Source organism: Stegastes partitus, unplaced genomic scaffold (genome assembly GCF_000690725.1).
Source record: "Stegastes partitus isolate 25-593 unplaced genomic scaffold, Stegastes_partitus-1.0.2 Scaffold619, whole genome shotgun sequence".
Taxonomy (NCBI): Eukaryota; Metazoa; Chordata; class Actinopteri; family Pomacentridae; genus Stegastes; species Stegastes partitus.
This window is the reverse complement of record NW_007578350.1, coordinates 113,011-138,329: the sequence shown is the minus strand read 5'-3', so window position 1 is coordinate 138,329 and position 25,319 is coordinate 113,011. Positions and strand designations below refer to the sequence as shown.

Below are 25,319 nucleotides of genomic sequence, written 5' to 3'. Positions count from 1 at the left end.
TCTATCACAGGGCTACACTTAGAGACAGACAACCAAGCACACTCACATTCACACCTACGGACAATTTACAATCACCAATTAACCTCAACATGTCTTTGGACCTTGTGGGAGGAAGCTGGAGAACCCGGAGAGAACCCACGCTGCACGGGGAGAACATGGAGACTCCACAGAGAAAGATCCTGGGTGTCCTCACCGGGATGCAAACCATCGACTTTCCTGCTGCGAGGCAACGGTGCTAACCACTGTGCCACCTTGCAGCTAACATCGATGCCATTTATTATATATTTAAGTCAGTGAGAAATATTGTTGAGTCTCACATGATGTTTTTTTTTCTCATGGAGTGACAGCTTTGGTGATAATAAAGACGTCCAGAAGGACAAAGTTCTGCAGGAGACGAATGAAGACCTCAGAAAGGTCAAAGAAGTTCTGGAGGTGACAAACAAAGACCTCCAGAAGGACAAAGATGTTCTGGAGCAGGAGCAGAAATTGATGCCGGAGGAGATTTAAGTCCTGCAAGACAAGAACCAGGAAATGGAGGAGTCACATAAACTTCTGGAGAAGGACAACGAGGAGCTGCAGGAACAGATCGAGAAAAAGCGCCAGAAGAAGAAATTCTTCGGTCTTTTCAGGAGCAGAGGCAGCAAAGAGAGAGAGAGAGAGAGAGAGAGAGAGAGAGAGCTGGACGAGAAGAAAAGATCAGAAGATAGACCAGAAGCAGGAGAACGGAAGGTTGGGAGCTGCAGTTGGTTTCATTAAACCTTCTATATGCAGCTTGAGGTGGAGAAAAATGGGAGGCCTTCTGTCGGTCTCCCATCTTTCTCCACCTCCCACCCCTTCCTCCCCCCTGAGGGCCGGAGGGACGGTGGCTACAGTGATTAGCACTGCAGCTACACAGAAACACCTCCACCTGTTTCTGTGTGGAGTTGTGTGTTCTCCCCATGTTTGCGTGAGTTCTCCCCGTGTTCTCCGGTTTCCTCCCACAGCACCAAAAAAGCACAAACCCTGTTAGGCTAAATGCACACTCTGAATTGTCCCCAAATTAGAAAAAACAAAAAAACAAAAAACAAAGAAAGAAATCCCCAAACCCCAACAAAAAAAAACAGACCAAAGCTGTACATTATGTTCACATCAAAATCTATATTTTTATCATCAGTCATTTGTGGTTTTACAGCAGCTGACCATAACATTAAACTTTTTTTGTTACTGTTTTTAAATCTGAGAAAATATTTTACAGATATTTGTCATTATTTGAAAGAAAAAGGAAAAGAAAAAAAAAAGTATTAGGCTCTGAAAAATGCAAGATAGCTCTTTGAAGCTGTTATCTCAAAGCCAAGATTTAGCAGAAAAATGTAAAATGTCTGGATTTACATTCTGACTGCAAAACCAAAATAAATAAAATAAGATAAAAATAAACAGTGTGCTAAAAATGTAAATATGTATATGTTAAANGACAATTTAGAATCACCAATTAACCTCAACATGTTTTTAGACTGTGTGTGAGGAAGCCGGAGAACCCGGAGAGAACCCACGCTGCATGGGGAGAACATGGAGACTCCACGCAAAAAGATCCCGGGTGTCCTCACCGGGACACGAACCGGCGACTTTCTTGCTGCGAGGCGACAGTGCTAACCACCTGCACCACATTGCAGCTAATATCGATGCCATTTATCATATTTAAGTCAGTGAGAAATATTGTTGAGTCTCACATGATGTTTTTTTTTCTCATGGAGTGACAGCTTTGGTGATAATAATAACGTCCAGAAGGACAACAAAGTTCTGCAGGAGACGAACGAAGACCTCAGAAAAGACAAAGACGTTCTGGAGCAGGACCAGAAATTGATGCTGGAGGAGATTTAAGTCCTGCAAGACAAGAGCCGGGAAATGGAGGAGTCACATAAACTTCTGGAGAAAGACAACAAGGATCTGCAGGAACAGGAAATTCTTCGGTCTTTTCAGAAGCAGAGGCAGCAAAGAGAGAGATTGCTGGGCGAGAAGAAAAGATCAGAAGATAGTCCAGAAGCAGGAGAACAGAAAGTTGGGTTCTACAGTTGGTTTCATTAAACCTTCTGTATGCAGCTTGAGGTGGAGAAAAATGGGAGGCCTCCCATCTATCTCCACCTCCAGTCAGCCTCCCATCTTTCTCCACCTCCCTCCCCCTTCCTCCCCCCTGAGGGCAGCACGGTGGCTACAGTGATTAGCACTGCAGCCACACAGAAACACCTCCACCTGTTTCTGTGTGGAGTTGTGTGTTCTCCCCGTGTTTGCGTGGGTTCTCCCCGGGTTCTCCAGTTTCCTCCCACCGCACCAAAAAAACACAAACCCTGTCAGGCTAAATGGACACTCTAAATTGTGCCCAAATTGGAAAGAAAATAATAATACAAAGAAAGAAATCCCCAAACCCCAACAAGAAAACCAGACCAAAACTGTACATTATGTGCACATCAAAATCTGTTTTTTTATCATCAGTCATTTGTGGTTTTACAGCAGCTGACCATAACATTACACCTTTTTTTGTTACTGTTTTTAAATCAGAGAAAAATATTTTACAGATATTTGTCATTATTTGAAAGAAAAATGCAAAGAAAAAAAAAGTATTAGGTTCTGAAAAATGCTAGATATCTTTTTGAAGCTGTTTCCTCAAAGCCAAGATTTAGCAGAAAAATGTAAAATGTCTGGATTTACATTCTGACTGGAAAACTATAAATAAATAAATAAATAAATAAATAAATAAATAAATAAATAAATAAATAAATAAATAAAAAACAAACAGTGTGCTAAAATGTTAAAAAAAAAAAAAGTAAACATATATGTTAAAAAAAATGAGGGGGGTAAAATATGTGTTTAAAAAAAAAGTTAAAATGTGTAAAAATTAAACAGAAAAGAAAAACATGTAAAAACAAAAGAAAGAAAGAAAGAAACTGTTTTAGAGAAATCATATATTTCTTTATATATACATAGTGTAAAAATACACAGTGCACAAAAACTACTTTCATGTCTAAAATTTAATAGAACACGAATAATAAACTCGAGCATTTCCAATAATTACTGTGATTCATTTTCATCTATTGTCTCTGTAGCTTTCTCATTGGTCCAAAACTTTAAACTTGAGTGACGCGGGCCAGCAGCTCTCGGATCAGCAGCACATTACTGCGACTACACATCACAGCTAATCAGTATGTAATGAAGCTCTCCTGCTCAGTTCAGCGCACTCAGAGATTTTGCTGCTTAGTCTGGTATGATTAGTAGCTCATGGTGGGTAACAATAGCATACTTAGGCACTATGCTGACTTTATAAAACGTCCTTTTGTGCTGCTGTGACGCTGCTCGTGCGCTTATTCAGATCATCCCGCTGATGATCTCTTTAAAGCGTCAGATTGGTTCTTTAAAGCAGCGGAAACTCAGTCTGCTATTGTTCCGTAATTGCCACCTGTGGCCTCAGTGGCTGATTTTCAGTAAAGGTTACATCGCCTCACTTTCACCCCCCCGGAGGACCTGAAAGCAGCAGAGCCGTGAATACATTTGTAACGCGTCCAGCTATTTTGTTTTGGGGCCTGTTATGAGAAACACAGTCTCCTGGGGCCTCGTCTATATATATCACGTCTGGATTTGGCATGAACACGGCCATTAGTGGAGCAAAGTTTCTGTTTTGTGTTGGCACGGCTACTTGGAAAGTACCTGCCATTAAATCCCTTCTTTCTGGATCTCATTACGTCCGCCAGTGGTTTGATTGAAAGGCGCAGCAGTACGTTGAATACGGTCTGGTGAGGCATCGTTCGATTGAGCCCTTCCAAAATTATGTAACGGCTGATGAGGCTGTTAAGGATTCGCTCATCTTGCTTTAGGATTTCGCCTTTCTTCCCGCTCCGTGGCAGCATTTAACCTGTCGGATGATGTTCTATGCACCAGGCTGACGGACTGTGAACGTTTTAAGTTCATTTGAATGTATTATGAGCGTGGAAAGCGTAGGCTACATTAATAACAGGAAAAAAAACAGCAGTGACTGGTGCTCCTTTCAGCCATATGCTGCTTTTACTTGTGTGGGCTCTTTTTTAGGCATGAGCCACACAAAGACTTCTTTTTTTTTTTTTTTGCCTTTTCAATTACCTGGCACAAAGCTATAGGGATCCCAGAGAGCGCAAACAAAGCTTCTATCAGTCAATCACCAGCAGCAGAGACATGTACTTGTGCGCCTTTAAAATTGAAGGCTACGCGGTTATTAAGCTTTCCCTTCAGAGCACATTCCTCCCCGAAAAAACTGATCTTTTCTCAGGGAGCTTTTCTTAGTTCACTGATATTTTTTTCTTCTTCAAATGCAGCCGCTGTAACTTCAGAGTAGTTTTTGTTTCATCACCAATTGCTAAAGATTGCCCCCCGTGCCAGTTACAGACGGTGACGTACGCCGGCGACGCGGGGCTCGCATTTGTACAGAAAATGTCTTCGACAGTTTAGAGTTGAAATCCATCTTTTCTAGCTCCAGTGTCCCGCTGCCACTCCGTGTCGCTCCATGTAAATGCTCACTCACCTCATCGCCTCATTGAGAAGCGTAATACCCCTTCTTTGCCTACAGGAACTCGTCACATCGCAGCGGCGCGAGTTTAAATTTGCCAGAATTGTTTGCTCGATTTCTCTTTTCGAACATCCTGGTGGAAGTTAATCTCTTCGCTCGCTTTCTCTCCGTCGGCAGGCGAAAAATATTGGATGGAGAAACTTCAAGTGACATAAAACTAATGGGCTTTAAATTTAACCATGAGAAGGAAAGATGATTGGAAAACTTTCTGAAGAATGTAAAATTATAATTCAGCCTCCCCACCCCCACCCCCCGAGGACGAGTCTGCAGCATCGGAGGACCTGTGTAATTCTCCCTCTGATGAAAACCCTTAATACTGATTTATCTGATCAAGTGTGTCTCAACAGCTTTCTCGGGTCCGCTCAAGGAATACTAATAAACCAATTCAATGAAGCCCTATTCAGCGGAGAAATAAACAGAGCCGGGCTGTACGAACGGGGCACAATCTGAGGACGTTCGATCGTTCACAATTATAAATGTGAGAAAATGTGTTTATTTTGTGGTTGCTGTTTACCAGCATTATTATGTTTGTTTTTTTTAAATAAATGATAATAATCTGAGAAAAATCTGTAAATGCTACACTCCTACTCCAGGAAGTTTATCTCCAAACTAATATTCTCTCAGTATCAAATAATTCCACTAAAGCTACCAGAGCCCAGTATTGGATGTGGAAAAAAAAGAAAAAGCTGTGGCATGATTTTCAACCAAAATGGCACTCAAAATTGATGTCTGGTCAAAAGCGGTTCCAGATGGAATAAGCTGCAAGAAAGAATGATCCAGTTTTACATGCAATCTGTTGTTTTGTGGTGGGAATAGGATATCGACTGGATCCCATGCTATTAGCTCCCAGATGGTTAAAGCGAATTGTCCAATGCATTACACAGGTTAGTAGATATGTCTCGGTTTTTAACTCGTTGAAATTGTCATTTTCAAAACTAATGAAGCAGAATTTCTTGGACTGAACACCAACAGAAACTGTTCCAAGTCTGATTTTATGTTTTTTTCCCCTCCCCTCTATGCTTAAAAAGACACCAGGAGAGTAAAGAAAGAACTCTTCATGGCTGAATTGTATTTTCATATCATGTCATTATAAAAATTCACTCTCGGTTTTCTTCCAAACCAAATTATATATTTCTTTTTGTTCATGGTCAAAGGGCAAGGTGGAAAGAATCTGAAGAGAAGTGAATCATTCATTTTTTTCAATGACATGTTAGATGTGAAATATTCTACTTTGAGCTAAAATGGAATCAGAGCCTTTTCCGCGATTCGCAGGAAATCAAAAGCAGCTGGCAGCACTTGAAGCTGTAACCTGCATCATACATCTGGTTTTAAAAATAAGAACAAAGGCTTCTCTCTAGTGTAGTAACTCTAAAATCTTTTAAGCGCTCTATTCTCTGCTCTGCTCCACAGTTTAGCCACAGATTTTTTTTTTCCTCTCAGTGATTGGTGTTGTACCAAAAACATCCTCCCAGCGTGGGGCCAAGAGATGAAGGTGTCAAAGAGTAGTTTATCCGTCTCGACGGGGGCGCGCCGCGGTTAAGAGGCTTCTTTTTGAATTTCTGCTGCTCCAAATTAGCGCCAAAGTCCTTGCGAAGCACACCAACAGTTTGCTTACAAAAGCTGGTGGAGCAGCTCTTGTAATTTATCACCCTGGACTTAAATTTGCGCCTGGGGTCCGCCTTGGACAGGTATCACCTTACGAAGGTCAATGAAAAAAAATAAAACCGCTTTGCTCCTGAGGACAAGCCTTCTTATGTGGCCTGAGAAGATTTGTAAGTCAAGAGCTACATATGCAGAGAGGCAGACGAGGCTTTCATGTGTGCTGGATTGCATTTACTCTCTCGCTCTTGCATTTTCCCGGGGATGTGTCCTTTACCTGACACCAGATTCAACTCCGGCCGTGGCATTTCAAGCAAAAAGAGAGAGAGAGAGAGAAAAAAAAGAGAAAGGGCTTACCATCCCAATTTTCACTGTGCAGAGAAAAGCAATAAATGGAATCCCTGTGGACAGTCCATGCTTCAGAGACGCCTCTTTGTGTAAAGAAGAGGTAATCGCGCATAACTGCTCAAACGTCATCTGGACATGGAAGTCATAAACGAGAGCCCAGCGCTTGCCACTTAGGCAGATTGCACTGTCAGGAGGTAAACAACGGGACGAATGAGGAAGGACTCATCTGATAGGAAATGTCAGCGCATGATTGGATTAAAAAAAAACTCCTAAATTAGGGTCATTAATCATGAGCAAGGAAAACAGTGACAGGTCTTGTTCACGAAAGCTCTCCTCTGGAACTAAGCTGAGTGCCACCCGGAAATTGTGCAATTACCTTAATTCCTGATTTAAGGGAAGAGTATGCATGGTGGTGTCAATTGTTAATTGGGGGAAAACAGCTCATATTATTTGGAGGTAATTGCCATCACAAGAAGTCTAGTTATCTAATCTTGTCTATTTTTGAAAAATAATTAACAGCAGATCCTTAAATCGACTTATATCTGATGCTTTCTTACATCCAGACGATATAAAATGTCTGTCGGCTGCATCCTGACCAAGCGGCACACATGTCAAGTGTGACATCTCAAACTCTATCATCTCGGCACTTTCGGATGGAAAATTGAGAGCTGTGAATCGAGCAGAATTTTTTTTTTTCTTCTTCATCGTCCATCTCAGCCATCATCTTTCACCCAATAACCCAGTTCAGTGCTGCAGAGCGCACGCAGCAATTAACTGGAAGCAACAGGGTTTCCACTAATGTATTACATTTCTCTGCTCGCTGTGTCAACGTAACAAACTGCACCCCCAAGGGCTGCTGCTGCTGCTGCTGCTGCTGCAGAATGATGGCACGAGAGCTGGAATTGACGTGGGGCATGTTAGGAACCAACAACCCCCCACCTCTCCCACCGCAAGGAGGCCAGACATCTCCTCGCCACCGCCGACCGCCCCGCTGTGTGATGCAGCGATATCAGAGGAAATCTAATCAGGAGCCGCCTGACTCGTGCATAACTCATTGCCGAGCTAATCGATGCTTATTCCGCGTGGATTATTGATATCATTGTGAAATCCAAGTCTTTTTTTTCTCTCCCCCCATTCCATCCGAAGCTGCCAGAGTGGCCCCGTTTAATGCAGTGAGAACAAGAGTGAGGACGTGGGAAGATGTGTGTCTCACATCTAATTTCTTCCCCCTCTTGTGCGATATGTGAAAGATGTCTCATTCACTTAGTGTGTGCAAAAAGCCTGTGTGGTGGTGTGCGAGCATGTGTGCGGTTTTTTTTTGTGTGCCTGCCTGCTCCGGGGCGGTCTCTTTATGGCTCTTGGTTGGTCTTCATAGGTGCAGTCACAGAGAAAGATATGTGCATTGCCTCTCAGCAGACTCATGTTTGCATGACTAATACGAACGTGCCTTTATGAGAGAGGAGTACACAGGCACAGTTCTCTATTGAGTATCATCTTAATTAAACCAAATTTCCCTCAAAGACTCTACAGGCAGCTATTTTAGATTGCAATTAGCCATGCTTCATACAGCTAACCACTCGTCCTCAAGTCTCCACTGGTGTGTTGTTAAGGCAGCATTTTAGGCTGCTTTTCTGCATAATTTCTTCAAAAGCGGCATATGGCTGGAATGCACTATTATTTAGCTTTATTTGTGGAGCATTACCTGTTCACTGAACCTTTGCTTTTCCCACGGTCATGTCCCACCAAATGGATAATGCATGCAAGGACATTATTACAGCTGCAATAATCACACATCCCCGGGCAAAGTGGGATCCCCGGCCTGCTTTGTCACATGCAAATTTAATGGGAATTTTAGTTGTGGACACGATGAGAGTTTTTTTTTTTTTTTTACCTCTGAATGAATCACTCAAGGTTTCCGTTTCATTACGAGACTTGAGATTTCATCACCGTTAAAGCGTGCGTGTAAGGACGCAGATGCTGCCGCTGTTTGCTGATTCCTCAGGTGCAGCCAGAGGCCAGCCTTTGTTCCAGTTCCACGTCCTTACAGCTGTTTGAGCGCCGCTCGCTCCTCTGCCACATCTGACGCATTTGCATATGTGGGTTGCAGAGTCAGAAATAGGCAGCCCTATAGATAGCAACTAAAATCAGAGGTGAAACAATAACTAGCAAGGGGCAGCAGAAGACAGGGCTGGGTTATATCATCAGGGAATGCAGGTAATCCAAACAGAAGAGCCAGCATGACCCTATGCTGGGAACTTATGTACTCTAATTTATATCCATTGTGCCTTTCAGATCTGATACTTTGCTGTTTGGTTATTTATTATATCAAACACATCATGATTGCTGATTCATATCCCTGTTTTCAAGATATTTCTCAGTTAGCCATTAACTCTGCAGCCGGTGATGTCTGGTACCAAGATGCTGAAGATGCGAGTTTGGAAGCGGATTCAACACCTTGGGCTCTTTTTTTTCATGTCCCTCAAGTGGTTTTTGGGCAGCTTTTGCTTGTGACAGGGTGCATTGTGCTGCTGCAGGAGGCTGCTGCTGTCAGGAATTGATGTTCTGGTGGGGTTTGCTCAGTCTGGACCGACGTTTACGTGAGCGGTACGAGTCAAAGTGGCATCCACAGGAAGATAAGATAAAAAGGAATTCATGAATCCAGAAGGACATTATTTTGCCGGCTATTGCTCAGAAAAAACAACATTACATAACATTAGGAAATGCAGTGCCTGGTAGAAAAATACATTACTAAAGGTGAAAAGCAATACTGGCAATGATCAGTGATGTGCTAATGAAATACTGCACATGAAAAATTAAATATTGCACATTGTATTGACTTAATAGTTGCTAATGAATGCCAGGAACCTGAGGATTAGAACACTGGATTGCAAAGACATGATCATGCTTGGTGCTTTTAATGTTGTGTGATCAGTTTATATAAAAATTTATTGCAATCTGTGTTGAAAATGCACTTTGACCACAGGCCTACCGGCCGTCGCTGGAACATGACGCTAACGCACACTAACAACTCAGCTGCGGCCGCACAACGTTGCCCAGGAAGGTTATCTGTCCGCGATGATTTATCTCACCGCTCCTGGAGTCAAAGCAGGTATCTTGTTAGGAAAGGTTGCTAGTTAGTTATCGGAACAAGGCTACCTTTCAAACGCAGCCGAGCAAAAAGCTCCCGGTCTGCTCGTGACTGTGAAGCATTAAGTTATTAATGCATTCTCGCTTGTGTGTGTTGGTTCTAGCAAATGCTGCAACATCCTCTCTTCTCCACTGATATTGTTTTCACACTCCGCTCAGCGATAAAGCCTCTCCTCGGCCCCCCCGACGCTGTAAAGCACCGTAAGTAGAAAGAGTCATCCAAAAGACTTAGTGCCACCGGTGACAACAGAGCCTCTGCTTCATGACTACCAATGTACTCATTTGGAGTTTGACATTATTATCACCGTCCTTCCCTGTTGCATGAAGAGAATGTGACAAATTCCTGACTCCAATTAGGCTCCGCTTTAATTACTTCCATTTACCGAGGTATTAATTCAGATCCCTTTCCACAAGCTCTCACTAATACCACTGTGATGCGTTGTCACCCATAATTTCAACCCGGGATACAGTTTAGAACTTTTGAAAAGTAGGTCCGCTGGTAATATTTCACCAAAACATAGTGAGGTCAAAGGTTAAAATGTAGTGTCACCGAAAAAAAATATGTCTTTAATTAGAGTAAAGATTCAAATGTTTTGTGAATGAATGAAGAAGCCTGCTGGAGGATTCTTGGATGTGAAGCATCAACTAAATTTGTCACAAATTTCTGCCAATAATAACATATTTGGCAGGTCTCAAGCAGCATTCTGATGCTAAAAAAAATAAAAAATGGTGCTTTGGAAATCTTGGCTGCTATTTCCTCATAAAATTAGTATGTGTTTATGCTCTATTGTCTTGTGGTTTTGTACTGTTTTTTTGCACTTGCATGGAAACTAAATATAAATTCAGTTCAAGTTTCCTTCCAGCAGTGATTTGTGGTTAAAATCCATGAGGTATGAAGGAGGATGGGGGTTATATTCTATTTAGGAGCTCCAAAATCTCATAAATACACCCATAAAACTGTCTTTTTTTATTTTTTTGCTTTTATCCTAATTGTATTAAACACTGCTGCGGTTTTATGTTTTAAAAAAATATAGTTTCACTTTGAAGAGGATGAAAAGTAGACCTTGGATGTCTGGGATGGACAGAGGCGCCTTGTTCAGCTGTTGTAAATTATCCAAAACTAACCAGCAGGAGTCATACGACCACTGGTTTTAAGAAAGGTAGGAGAAAAAAAAAAAAGAGAAAAACTCTCAATCAAAGCGGAAGGGAGGAACTTAGCGGAGCAGGAAAAGTTTTTTGGGGGGGAACTTGGAGAAGTTGGCGTTAGATCGGCGCTGCGTGATGCAAAGTACAAACTTTCATGTGCCGAGTTGCCGTGCGTAAAAAGAAACCCCCCAAAAAAACGCAGCGTTGAGAGACAATGGGACTCCCCACTTTGGAGTTCAGTGACTCTTTCCTAGACAGTCCGGACTTCAGAGAGCGACTCAAATGCCATGAAATCGAGCTGGAGCGGACAAATAAATTCATCAAAGAGCTGATCAAGGATGGAAACATGCTCATCACTGCGCTCAAGAGTAAGTAGACCAACGCGACGGAAAGTAAACTACCTGAAACCCGCAGGAGACGCGCAATTAGAGGATGCATTCACTGCTGACTCTGAATGGTTCCTCGAAGTCAAACCACCAGGAGCTTGTAGCCTCCCGTTGGGAAACATTTACACTGCTGGTGGAAAGCTTTAATCTATACAGAAACGCCGCATAATTCATTATTCGGGCGTGTTTGTAATTCCTAGACATTTGTTTGGCTTTTTTTTGTGTGTCTGCCTCTATGGCTTCTCTGCATGCATGCAGAGGCTTGTCTGAGAGATCCTGCAGTAAAAAAAAACTAGAGTCTGAAGTGTCTCTGAGATATGAATGGGCTTCCTCTGCTCTAATGCCCAGTCTTAAGGCCACAGACAGACATATGGATATCATTAGTGCACAGCCAGGTTGCTCCAACTTCAATTCATTAATGAAAGATGCTCTCACTCTCAAGGTTCGCCCATCAGAAGTCGAGGATATAGTCCTCCGCGCCTTTTATCGACTGCATGAATGACTGTCTCGATGAGGATGCCAGCACTTTGTCAATTCATTCACCTCTCAAATTCCGAGATCAGTCTCAAATTCCAGCGCGCTGATAAGAGTGGACAGTGCTGTATCCCTGTGGGGATGGCAGTTTGGTCTGTTAATGTGAGAAGTATGGCTGTGAAATGGAGAAAGATTGGGAAATATGGGCCTCATAAATATGGAAAAGAGCCGGCTGAAGCATTTTAAACATTCAAAATGGCTGAAACATTTAAAAACACAGGAAGTTATGGCGCATAAAATGAAGGAGAAATATGTAAAAAATGGAGGGAAATGTGTTTAAAAGTGCACTTTGTTCTGGGCAGCAATGACCATTTTAATTCCCATTTAAACACGTGTTCAGACTTGCCAAAGGTGACCACGCGGGTAGATCATCTATTTGTCAAGCTTTGTTCGGAGATAGAAAAGAGACTTCATCACAGATTAAGACGTTGATAAAGAATGCAAGACTCCGATCAGCAAACATAGGAGGTTGTGTACTTCTGGACCCAGAGTATCTCTAAATCACTTCTGAGGAAAGAAATCAAGGTTAGAGGCTTCAGGTGGGCTGATACATGGTGAATGACTCGTCAAACTTACCAGTGAAGCCGGAAAAAAACATCAATTATTAGATTTTACACACACTTGTGCATTCAGTGCAGCTCTGGTGTATGTAGCTAATAGAGCAAAAGGGGAAATACAAAAAATATTGTGAAATTCATGGACACGTCTCAGTGATTGAATGAAAAAAATGTCTTAAATTCAAAACAAATGCATCACAAGTAGTCCCAGATCCCTCTGACGGGTGACATGAATAACATTGATTATCTCATTCCTGTGGCACCTGTCAAGAGGTGGGATGTGTCGGGGACGAGTGAAAGGGTAGCTCTTGAAGTTGACGTGTTGGAAGCAGGAGAAATGGAGGCGCGTGAGGATCTGAGTGACTCAGACAGAGGCTAAACTGAGAGGACTGGGTCAGAGCAGCTCCAAAGTGGCAGGTTTTGTAGGGTGTTCATGGTATGCGGCGGTTCCCAAAAGTGGTCCAAAAAAGGACAGCTCGTAAAACCTGTGACAGGGTCGTGGGCACTGAAATCTCATTGACATGTGGAGAGCAAAGGCTGAACCTTAATGCTGCTGTGGTAGAATGCACTGAGCATCACAGGCCTGCTGCCAGCGTGCCCATGCTGACCCCTGTCCACTACTGAAAGCACCTGCGATGGACATGTGAGCATCAGACATGGAGCACGAAGCAATAAAGGAAGGTGGCCCGCCCTGATGAATCAGCATCATGTGGATGCAGCCATTTACATGAGAAAGAGATGATGCAGGGTTTCACTATGATGCAATGTGCAGTATCCTGCTTGGAAACCTTGGGCTCTCATGTGGGTGTTCCCGTGACACCAGTCAACACTTTGCAAACCACATTCACCCCTTCATGGCTTGATTCCTCTTCCAGCAGGATGATGCACTCTGCCACACTTGCAACAAAGAGTTCAAGGTGTTGACTTGGCCTCCAAATTCCCAAATATCTGTCTGATCGAGCATCTGTGGGATGCTCTGGAAAAACAAGTCTGATCCATCTCACAACTTGGACGACTTGACAGATCTGCTAATAACCACAGGACACATTGAGTAGTCTGTGGAGAACATGCGTCGACAGGATAAAGCTGTTTTGGTGACACAAAGGGGGACCTACACAACATTAAGCAGGTGGTTTTAATGTTGTGTCATTTGTTTTAACGTAGCCTGTATCTGTTCAGGATGGATGGAGAGTAAACCGTGTTACGGGGCTATGATGCAAGCTACGCTCTTTGTATTGCATTTTTGTATCACGTGTGTGGTGAACACTGAGCTGAGTTTTAATCAGCCACAGTGCAAGTTATGATAGTTAGCAGAAACAAAGGAATGTGTTGTCCTCACCTATGACACCCTTTGGGATGATTAACTCATCTGAGCCTAGACCAGCCATTTAAAAAAAATTAGACAGTGATGTGCAAAATAAAAGTATGACAACATCCTATTTGGCATCTTACATTTGGAGCATAGAACACTTTAGAGAACGCACACAGCTATAAGGTAAAGCAGTAACTTCCTCTTCACTGGTTCACCAATGTGACATTTAAGTCAGCTACAGCTTGTCACGGTGAGACACTGGATTTTCTTTCTCACAGCTTTGGTTCTCACTGTATTTGGATCATCACTTCCCACTGTTTTGCTGACTCTACCACACTGGTGTTCAGAGAAAGTGCATCACCCCTTAAAACTTTAATTGTGGTCCGAATAACCTCGGCGTATGTGGTAACTTCTCCTACAGTGGCATGCATAGGTGGTGATGTAATATTGCAACAGCTGTTACATTTGGCTGTAAAGGCAGACGCTGCGAGAGTTGCTGTCCTTTTTTTTGCACAGGTTGAGCTTTTTGTTTTGCTTTTTGAGGGCTTCTAATCAAACTGTTCTATTGACTAAAGCTGTTGTGTAAAGGTTGCAAATGCTGTAATATTTTGTGCACCTGAACAATAGTTTGCTTTAAGTTTTTAATATTAATTTGAATAAGTGTTCAGTTTGTAATTCTATTTGTGGTGCCTGAGATAATCTAGCAAATGAAGGTTAGAATATGACATTTCCAGATGATGCGCTGTCTTTGGACAACAGTGTGTTTCTCAGGGCAGCTGAGGGCCAAATCTGTTTCATACGTTTTTTTGCAGAGAAACTGTTCTGTCAGTGGGCCGGGCATCGCAGGTAGACAGGAATACCCCGCTGTATGTTTTATTCATGGCACTGAGGATACTCGGAACCAGGATGTCAAAAGGCCGTGCAAACGGTTTAATACCAAGTAAGACCTTAACGCACCAGGTTGTACTCTGCATATAAGACAGTAGCAAGTGATTTGAGTCTTTGATTGGCTTATTGATGGAGAAAAATTAAGATTTTAGTGGATCCCACCCTCAGGCTTCTGTTCCCTTTAAATATTAATGTTAAAATATAGGCTTTCTAATCGACCAGTGATGAATGTTAGTCTGTAAATAGTAAATAAACAAGAATCACGACCACAGTTTAACCAGCGCCAGAGCTGCTCGGAAGGAATTTGGGGTTGTATTTGCCTCTCCTATATCTGGAAAGTCGAGTTTCAGTCAGGGCTGGTGAGAGAATGCAGGAAGCGAGGAGACGGAAGTAAATTATTGATGATCTTTAACTTAGGACGCCACAGAGGTTTATGACCTTTTATGACTCGCCATCAGTGGTGACATTACTGGAGGACATTTAAGGGACCCTTTTTTTTTTTTTTTCCACCTAATAGTAATCATCTCATGTTTCAGAATTGGAATAGTATATCAGAATTTATCGGTCTTCGCATGCTGCCTATGTGAACGAGGCCTGTTGAGCCAGATTGTTAATACATTACCTTTAAAAAAAAAAAAAGGCCACACATGCTGAATTGTACTTGTGTGCAGCTGCGGTGCTGTATGTGTGTGTGTACGGCAAATACAGTCATATGTTTTAGAAATGCTGTGTATTATAGCCAGATGTAGTGACAGATTTAACTAAATTCCACAGCACTGGCTACAGATTTTGTACTGAAATACTGAAATAGTAAAGAAAGGTAACGCCAACTTTGGCTTTAGGGATGAAGCTGGAGGCTGTGTGTCCTTTTCTTGTTTTAAAAAATATATACGGCGCTGCGCAAAAGTTTTAGGCACTGTAAATGTTTAAATTCTTATCCATCATACAGTGTCTTCAGCGAGAGACATTTGATGGCTACCACATAAATTCTGCAACATGACAGCCAACCTTAAACATCCAGCAAGAGTCAGCAAGAACCGTGTCCAGCCAGGAGCAGAACAAGAAACCCTGCAACGGATGTTCTGGCCCTCGCAGAGCCCCGATCTCAGCATCGCAGAGTCGGTCTCAGATTACACGGAGAGAGACAGAAAACACACCGAGACAGAAGAAGTGTGGCAAACGCTCCGAGATGCCAAAAACAACCTACCTGCCAAGAAGCTTGTTAAACTGTGCATGAGTCGAGATAGGAGAGCCGGTGCTGTTGTGTGATAGTGTGGCCGTGCCAAAATAATGAATTGATTTCTTTTTTTTCCTGAAGTGAATTGATAAATGAAAAACTCAGAATTTTCCAAGCATCCTTACTAAGCGTTTACTGCCTAAAACATTTGCACAGTGCTGTTAAATTCTGCAGTATATCTATTTGTTTTCCCTTTTCTATATGTGACACTGCAGTAAGATATAAAGTAGACCAGCTTTTAATGCTCCATTATAGCGCGCTGTATGTTTTGATGCCTATGATGAGGAATTGAGGTCTAACGATCACACTAAATTTGAGATGTTAGTTGTTGGTAGAAGGTCTTATTTGCGCTTGTCTAAACTATCTGCTGTAAGATGCTGTAAGTAGCTGAGCCTTGCTGTCTTCGGTTGGCACTTGCTGTTCACATCTGGTGTAAATAACAACAGCTGACTTTTATTAATCCTTCCGCTTGACTGCGGTAATTGAATGCACTAATTATCCCTCTGTGAATGGGGTGCGAAAGACCACATACAAGGCACATAACGACGCATGTTAGATGTGGTAGGTGAGTTTGTGTGTAGAGCGTGCATGAAGCATTATTTGATGCTAATGCTTTATACTTGGCATATATGTGGTAGCATTCAAATAGTGAGAAAATGTAGGTAGAGTTTGTGCACTCGAACCTTCCCGTGTGGCTTGATGTGCGGTTTTAACCTTACTGTATGTCAAAACCTTTTTTCGATACCACTCTCGTATAGTGAACACAGAGTGGGCAGTTGGTTTAGACTGAAAACAAGTGCTGGTCTGACTCTGTCCAACAGCAGCAGAATCTGCCCACCAGCCCCTCTACAACCCAAAAAGGAACAAATTACATTTAGCTTGATAAATCAGGAGGGTGACCGTATGTGGCGGGCTGTTTTCTTAACTTTATGCGCCGTCACGGTGATGACAGGCCTCCAGGAAGTGACTTAATCCAGACAAGAAAACGGTCACAAACCACACAAATTAAACAAATGTTAGATAGGAGGTTAATTATTGAGCTTTAGAGATGCTGCAAGGCGGATTTTGTAGCGCTGTTTGCTAAGCTAAGCGAACAAGCTGCTGGCTGTAGTTTGGTAGGCCTATTTGCTGCACAGACATGAGGGTGGTATCAAACTTCTCATCGAACTTCTCTGCAAGAATGCAAATTTCCCAAGATGACAAACTGTTGCTTTAAGATTCCTAGCTTGTATTAATCGTATCTGTACATCAGAACATCTCATAATTTATTAGAACTTGGATCAATCATAAACACTGTGGGCCTCTCATTTGCAGTCCTCTTTCTAAACCATCTGTCATGTACTATGAGTCCAATATTCATTAGTCCTTAAGGTGCAGATTGACTGGCCGTCTCCGTAGAGAAAATTACTTTTCTTCTTCTTAACTTTGACCTTTTTCAGCTTCTTTATTTGTCCTTTTGTTGGTTCACACTGAGCTGGCGTGTGTTTTTGTGTTGAGTGGCCACTATACAGTGACTCAGAAGACGAGCTCCACGACATCCTTTCAGAAGAGGAAGAGTGATATCACAGATGCTCCATTCATATTTTCTATGGACTCGTCTGCTGGCGAAACAAACGTAGCCATAAAGTATTATGATATGGTTTATTACATTTTCGCCACAGAGCATATACACAATATGCTTCATATTCAAATGACATTGATAAATGCGTATGAAAAACATGGGAAAGCACTGCCGACCGACGGCTCAGAGTCGGTTCCCTTTGGTGAAGGAATCCCTGGAGACTTGCTTAGACTCGCTGGCTTTTGTCCTTCACACATAATTTGTACGTATTTGTAAAACAACGAACCAGCTGCTTGTTCCTCACACGTTGGTGTCAGCAGGTAGAGAACGCTCTTTATTCAAGCGTGCATCATCTGTCCTCTATCAGATATGTTCAGGTCTGCAGCTTTAAATTTTCCAAGTGGTTTTGTGCATTTAAACAAACATTTTGAAAGCAGATCCATAAATCTGAGCAAGCTTTTCATTTACATAACCTGTCAAATGAGCGTCGTCTGAACTAGAAGACAGGCCGTTATTACGCCACCTGACAGGGTGTCTCTGCCACCAGCCCATGCCTGTTCACCAGTCCACAGAGATCCTTCCTTCCTGGGATATATGCAGTAATGAATGGCTGACACGCACGAGGGTGGTCATTATAAAAAAAAAAAAGAAAAAATCTACAGTATTTAGCAAGTCTGTAAACAGCACTTTCACCCGCTCCGACTGCGCCTGTATAATTTTGACGTTTTTTTTTTTATACAACTTAATATAGCCGTAATTAGTCACCGTTATTTTAATAAATAAAAGCGATGACGTGCGGGGCTTTTTTGTCCAAAGTGATTTCACAATAGCTTTCAGCTTTGGGAACTCTGAGTGTTTGTTTGTCTGAGGACAGATGATGCTCCCAAGGCTCAGCCACAGGAAATGTCCTGTAAACATGCTTGTATAACCATCCCCCATCCTCCCTCAGATAGCATTTGGCCTGACATCATTCTGCTTCACTGTGTGGGTGTGTGTGTGTGTGTGTGTGTGTATGTGTTTTCTCAGTGTCTGTGTTTGTTGGACTGTGACTAAGGCTGACTGTGTGTGTTGCAGGATTATACCGTTTAGGATGTATTGCCGCTGTTTTGACTACTTTGATGAATTTGAAGTCGTGTAATGGAAATGAAATACGGGAGCACATTATGCGACTTGTTTAGCAATAAAGCCGAAGCTAAGCGGTGAGCACGTCTCGCGCGGCGTTGCCAGGGACTCGGCTATTTTTGTGGACAGATTTTGATAAAAGGATTAGACGTTGTATTCCTAAAAGCTGCTTCCCCTCAGACTGCGCAGGGAAATGTGTTAGACTCCAGATTGAGGACTGTTCTGAAGCACTCTGTTGTTACTCTGTCAGTCAAAGTGATTGTCACGTCGAACACAGTATTCTCGGGCTTACAGTCACCTGGCATTGCACGGCGGTGCTTTTGTTGCTTCTTCAGACTGAGGAAAGATAAGATGGTTCATATGCACTTCTCTTCTATAGCATCACAATCCATTCATCCACTTAAGTGTTTCCTACAGAGTATCAGAGATGACACGAATAAGACTAGGGATGGACGATTATCGTGGTGGATATTTGGCATTTTTCTGATTGCCGTATTGGTAAATTATCGGCTGATTATTAATTAATTTACTACTTCAGGTGCCCCTCTGGTTTCAGGAATATCTCAAGCAGAGATGGCAAAAACTGAACCAGAAACACAAACCAATAGAACAGGAAACGAGCTCCTCTCACAGTGGCTAAGGCTATGCTAACGGCTAGCGGCTAAGATTGCGATGAAACTGGAAAACAATCATTAATAATGACGCTTTAAGATCTGAACCTTCTAGGGTCAACTGGTGCTGTTGGTTGGGTAAAGCAGTTTATTCCTTAGCGATATAATAAACAGGAATGACAGTGATACAAAGAAAACCGAGCTAGTGGGTGTTGCTAACTCAAAGAACCAAATAAAAACCAAACAAAGGCTTACCGAGAATGAAACGATCTCAACTAAACTCTTTAGCCAAACTTAAACACAATAGCAGCACCCGTACAAACAATACAACAAAAGAAACTAAACAAACGAGTCCCTCAAAACATATCAACAAGAGACAACGAGTAACTTGAAGTTGAACAGCTGCTAACTGGAGTTACAGTCTTCGCCAAGACACAGGTAACTCATACGCTAAAGTAGCAGCTGCCAACAGAAGTTACAGAGAACACAAAGACACGAGAGACACCGAGGCCAACTGTTCACATTCAGTCCCAGCTGCCCGGACTGTGGAGTTAGTTGTAGCTCGATACTCTCCAGGTGTGGTGATTGCTGTTGGGATCCAGGTGGTGGTCCAATCAGGCAGGTCAGGAGGCGGGGACAACGAGGGCTTCAGGGCAGACCAGGAGCGTCGGACCAATCATCCCTGATTGAGCTATGGGTGGGCTATGAAGCATGCTCCTCAGCCAGGCGCACACTGAAAGTCAACCATCTCCCCAAACAAGGGCCACAAAGGATCCACCACACAAACAAGGCACCCAGTCAGCAGGGGACCAGGAAAGAGATGGAACGGTGAAAGGTCAACAAAACCGAGAAGCACAGCAAACTGATGAATCTCAGTCACACAAACAGAGAAGATCGTCCTGATTTCGTCACTCGTATTTCCATTTTGCATATCCAGTTATAGCAGGGGTGGGCAATCCTGGTCCTCGAGGGCCACAGTCCTGCATGTTTTAGATGTTTCCCTTCTTCCAACACACCTGTTTCAAATGATCAGCTCATCATCAAGCTCTGCAGAAGCCTGATCACGATCCTGATCATGTGAATCAGGTGTGTTGGAAGAAGGGAAACATCTAAAAAATGCAGGACTGTGGCCCTCGAGGACCAGGATTGGACACCCCTGAGTTATAACCACCCTTATTGATGGAGAAGCCTATTTTGAATGACGGGTTTGTGCTCTCGCATGCTAGTAAAATATCGGTGCATCGGTTCCACATATCTTGATTACCAACAACCATCATTGGTATTGGCCTTTAATTCCCTTCCTTGTTGTGCTATGTGTTGTTATGATGAGTTGTGCCAAACTCAGGATTTGGATGGCACATTAGAAACTCTGCAGTGCCAGTCACGTCTTAGCCCAATAGTTTCCCAGCAATCGTGTGGACAACTGGAGGTTTAAATTAGTTTTACACACCTCTTAATTCTGATGTTTTTTCGACTAACTGTACTTACCTCAGTAGGAGCAAGAATTCCTCAAAAAGAAGAGCTGTTTGAAAAGTCTTATTTGGGGAGGAGGGGGGAGAAAGTCCATGCCAACTTCTACTACAGTTGTGAAATTCTGCTTATTTTTCCTGAGTGCTTTTTCTTTCAGAGGCGAGTTCATCTCTCTCAGAAGTTGTGTCAGATGTGTTGTCTGTGTGTCTTCTGAAAGAAAATCTCTCAACTCAGTCTAAAGGCTGTGGACTTGGTGATAAATGGTGGAGGCTGGCCTGTCTGGCTTTTTTCATTCCAGCAGAATTGCAGGGGTAATAACTCTGATCTCTTTTTTTTTTTTAGAGTTTAAGAATAGGTTGTAGCATTGCATCAGTCTTATATCAAAGACCCAGTGTCAGTATCTTCCATCTTTGAGGTTTTTCAGCAATTTAGGTACCTGAACGCAATGCAGATGTATATTCGGCAAGGCGAAGTGGCTGTTCGAGGTACATTTTGCCCCTTTATTGTTGTTTTCTGATCATCTGTAACCCTGATTGAATTAATTAATCATAATGCATCCAGCAGATTTATGTAGACAAGTTACTAATTTAGTTTATTCCATTAAAACACTGTCGGTATGGTCATCTTGACAATAGTAGAGCATGATTCCTCTGGAGTTCCTTTCTTGCTTTGGAAATACAAAAAGAAGCATCACAAGGGATTTCAGCCTTTAAAATATTCTGTATATAGGTTCCATCTCCCCCACCTCGGAGATTATAATGTTCTATAGTCTCCTGTCTTCATGTTGCATCCGGCCACAGCGAGACCTCTTGGTCACCGACCGAGAGCGGCTCCCTGCTACCACAGCAGCAGCAAATGTGACGATATTAGATAAGGCTTTGTTTCAGACAACAGCTGGCGGTGGGGAAACTTTTGGTATGCTCCGCGAGTGCGAGGGCCCGTCTGCCGTCTCTCCTCACACAGCTCCACTCTCCTCCCCCCCGCTGGGCGACTGACAGCCAAGCGTACTAGTAAGCAGGTGGAAGAGGCCTTACCTGAAGGGCCGCTCCCCCCTCCTCCCCCTATACAATCCCTCCAAATGGAATCAAAGTGGCACAATGCACCCTACTGTTGCATCAAAGAGATCTCCCCGTCTCTCATTAAGCTGGGTGCAAAGAAGCTTTCCCCTTTGAAGACCTTCTCATCTGAAATCAGCAGTTTCCCACTGACAAGATAAAGTAGCTATAGTGTTTCTCATCGCAGCGCCGACGTACAGGCAGACAGCCGGCTGTCTCCGCCGAAGCGGCGCATTATCGCGGGGACGCTTTTGTTTCCCGATCGCCTCGACGAAGCCGAATGCATGTAGTGAAGTGTGGGAACGCGGCTTGTAAACGCTACACGAAAATACCTCAAGTTTGTTGGGAGTCATTTGAGTTGAAACGCGTGGCTGTTTAGAAGAAAAGCTGAAGAAGAATTATTTATCATGCGGAGTGTAGCTTTTTAATGGAATACATTTATGCGTGTGACTTAAGGTTTTAAAAGCTTTTCTGCACTAATTTGTGTTAAGGCACTTCATTAAAAACCTCTAAGAAATATTCAGAGGAGTGAAAGCACAACAAGGATGCCGCTTAGTAATTAGTCTTGTAATGAGTATGTCAGTCACACAGCACAGAGCGCTGGGAGTGCGGCACATTGATGTTTTAGCATGTTTCAACATAAGCGAATCAACAGGATGTTTTATTAAATGTGTTTTTCTCCACATTTTATGAGTTTGCATCTGTAATTTTCATCCGTAGGGCTTCGGCGTGTTGGTATTTCGTCATCGCGGTGCAGGTTCATTTTATGCCTCCTGTTTGTTGGTGCAGTTTGTCTCTCTTTTGTGGTGCGATTTTTAAAAAAAACTATTTATGATATTGAATTTAGCAGTTTAGTAGTTTTATAGCCACTGTCCTTGCAATTTAGGTCCAGTTGCTTTGGCGTCCTTGGAGGCATTTTCTCACATTACATTGAAACATGAAGCAATTAAGTGTTGCTAGATGGAATTCGGCTTGGCATGAGCCACCTCTGTATTTGTAGTGCGTTTCTGAGATAATGAAGTAATAATATTTGATATCCTACTGGGGGGAAAAAAGTGTTTATTTTTTTTTTATGATTTTGGATATTAAAACCCCACAAGGTTATTTTAAGCTAATGAATGATACGGCACGAGCACAAAGTAACGCGCTGCATTATGATCATGTGGTTAAGACAGTTTTTTAGCATCATTGTGTTTGTTAACGGGCTGCAGGGTGGTGCAGTTGGTTAGCACTGTTGCCTCACAGCAAGAAGGTCGCCGGTTCGCGTCCCAGTGGGGGCACCGGAATCTTTCTGTGTGGAGTTTTCATGTTGTCCCCGTGCAGTGTGGGTTCTCTCCGGGTTCTCCGGCTTCCTCCCACACAGTTCAAAAACATGTTGAGGTTAATTGGTGATTCTAAATTGTCTGTAGGTGTGAGTGTGCTTGGTTGTCTGTCTCTAAGTGTAGCCCTGTGATAGACTGGTGACCTGTCCAGGTGTCCCCTGCCTTCACCCTGAGTCAGCTGGGATAGGCTCCAGCCCCCCACGACCCTAGTGAGGATTAAGCGGTGTATAGATGATGGATGGATGGATGTCGAGTCGAGTCGGTTGGTGATCGGAAGATCGGCGGTTCGATTCCGCCCTGTAACCTGTTTCATGGTCGTTGTGTCCTTGGGCAAGACACTTCACCCACCTTGCCTGGTGTGAATGCGATGAATGGATTGTTTGAGGTGGTGGTCAGAGAGTAGAATGGCACGCCTCTGTCAGTCTGCTACCACCACCAGAACAAATCTATGAATGAATAATTGACAGTGTAAAGCATCTTTGAGTGTCCAGAAAAGCGCTTTATAAATCTGATCAATTATTATTTATTATTTTATTATGTATATGTTGACATCAGATGAAAGGATTCAAGTGTGTTAATGTGTTGCATGGCGATACGTTGATGCAAGAAAAGGGGCATTTTGTGTTCATGCAATTTTAGGAAACAAATCTAGATATGTTTGCATGTGTCACTGCCTCAAACTGCACAAATCCAAACTGGTGCTGCAGAATTGACGCCACTCTTATTAATATCCTAATAACTACTGCAATCAGCATGCAGTTTAGCTGTTTGCAAGCAGACTGCAGACTTTTCCTGCAGTGTTGTCTGTGTTTTGTCAGGGACTGTCAGCAGATGGATTTTGGTAGTATGTGGTTGCCCTGGAGATGAGGTAAAGGTTGTACCCAGGGGGGCTTTGCCTGGTGGTGACTGACAGCCGTAGTCCTTTGTTGCACCTCTCTCGCTGGGCGCTAACTGGGGATCTCCATCTTGTCATATCCTTCCTGGGTGGTCAAAAGCTGTACAGTAGGACGCTGAACTGTGTGTCTTTCATTTAACCTTCCGTGTGAGAGGAATCATTACTGCGGGTCAAATGCTGATTTAGGAAAATTACATGTGGAGTGAGATGGAGTGTTTGCTGATTATGATTAAATGCGTTATTTCAAGATGTCCAAACGCACCAGAATTTCAAAAATATGTTCTTTTTTTGTGTTACTCAAGCTGCAATAGCTCCTTCCCTTTTCCTACTTCCGTGTTGCTTTGTTTCAGTTATGCTTTTTCCCCTCTTATTACTCCTCTGAACAGCACAGCTCCTTTTCACCGCATACACCGAGCGCACCGAACGCCTGCTCCTGTCAGAGGAGATGTAGTAAGATGAAATATCTGGGGAACCATGAAGACTCCTATATACCCAACAAAGGAGCCTCTTACTTCCTGTCCTTTTATTCCCCTGTTTTCTTCTGTAATGGAAGCTAATCTCTCCTGCTGCTGTATGTGCTGCTGCTGCTATTGCATCACCTGTGAGCTGTTATTTACTGTGATCACTGTAAAACAGCCAGTAACGGCAGGACAAGAGTGCACCGGGCAGCGTAAACATGACAACTGTAGTGCTTTTTTTGTTGTTGTTTTATTCCACTGACAGACTTGCCTTGTCATTTAGTTTTCTATCATTTGATTTGGCTGCAGTGGGGGCGTAATCAATATCGTGTTATTGCCAACATCTTTAACAACCGGCCTTCTAAAAAATCAAACGTATATGTTTGGATGCAGAAGCCAAGCATCGATATTTGAACCGATAGAACCGAAAGCACTGAGTTTGTGTTTGCATTGTTTCCACTGAAACTTTTTGCAACCTGCAAAGTGTTGCACTGATTATGCCTTTACTGCTTGCCTAAGGATAAAAAATTAAGCTGTTCATTTATCTTCCTTTATGCTGATTCTCTTTCCATTTATCTTTGCCGCTCGGTCCTGTGATCACTTTAAGTGAGGCGGTTTCTCTGTAAATGCCTGAGTAATATTTTCTGCAATACCTATAAATGAGCTGAGGGCCAAAATCATTTGTGTCAATTCCCAAACTTAGTAAATAATGCATATAAATAGAAAATAAATAAAATAAATAGGTGCGCCAGGTCTTTTTAACAGCATCGCCCTAATTGTAATATGGTGCGTTTATGTAAATATTCACAGTGAGATATGGTGACAACAGAATCTTAGCAGCAAGCATCATTGCGTATGCAAACGGCCCGTGAATGTTACGGCTGATGTACACACACACTGCAGTTTAGAGTTTAGATGTAAAGGTCGGTTAACTTTTCAAACTTTTCTGCTGAGAATAAAGTCGTCAAAACATTTGACTGCTTGGATCTTATTGACCAAATACAAACGTATACATTATGAAATATAGTTAGAACATGCAGATGTTACCTTTTGAAAGAATGAAACTAAACAATCCTTGAGAAAATCTGGTTTGTCGATCAACAT

General features: G+C 42.7%; 1 protein-coding gene across 4 annotated transcripts in view; it reads left to right on the top strand.

Annotated features, from left to right (window-relative positions):
* The first annotated feature begins 10,897 nt into the window (after positions 1-10,897).
* The window catches only part of arhgap42b (Rho GTPase activating protein 42b), a 67,890-nt gene continuing 53,468 nt past the window's right edge, over positions 10,898-25,319 (top strand). For 3 of the 4 annotated variants that reach the window (XM_008289501.1, XM_008289499.1, XM_008289498.1), the window contains exon 1: positions 10,898-11,175. In XM_008289501.1, the coding sequence (XP_008287723.1) occupies positions 11,022-11,175 (154 nt within the window). In that variant the 5' untranslated portion in view covers positions 10,898-11,021. The remainder of the gene's footprint in view (positions 11,176-25,319) is intronic. The other variant, XM_008289500.1, reaches the window with a different exon arrangement.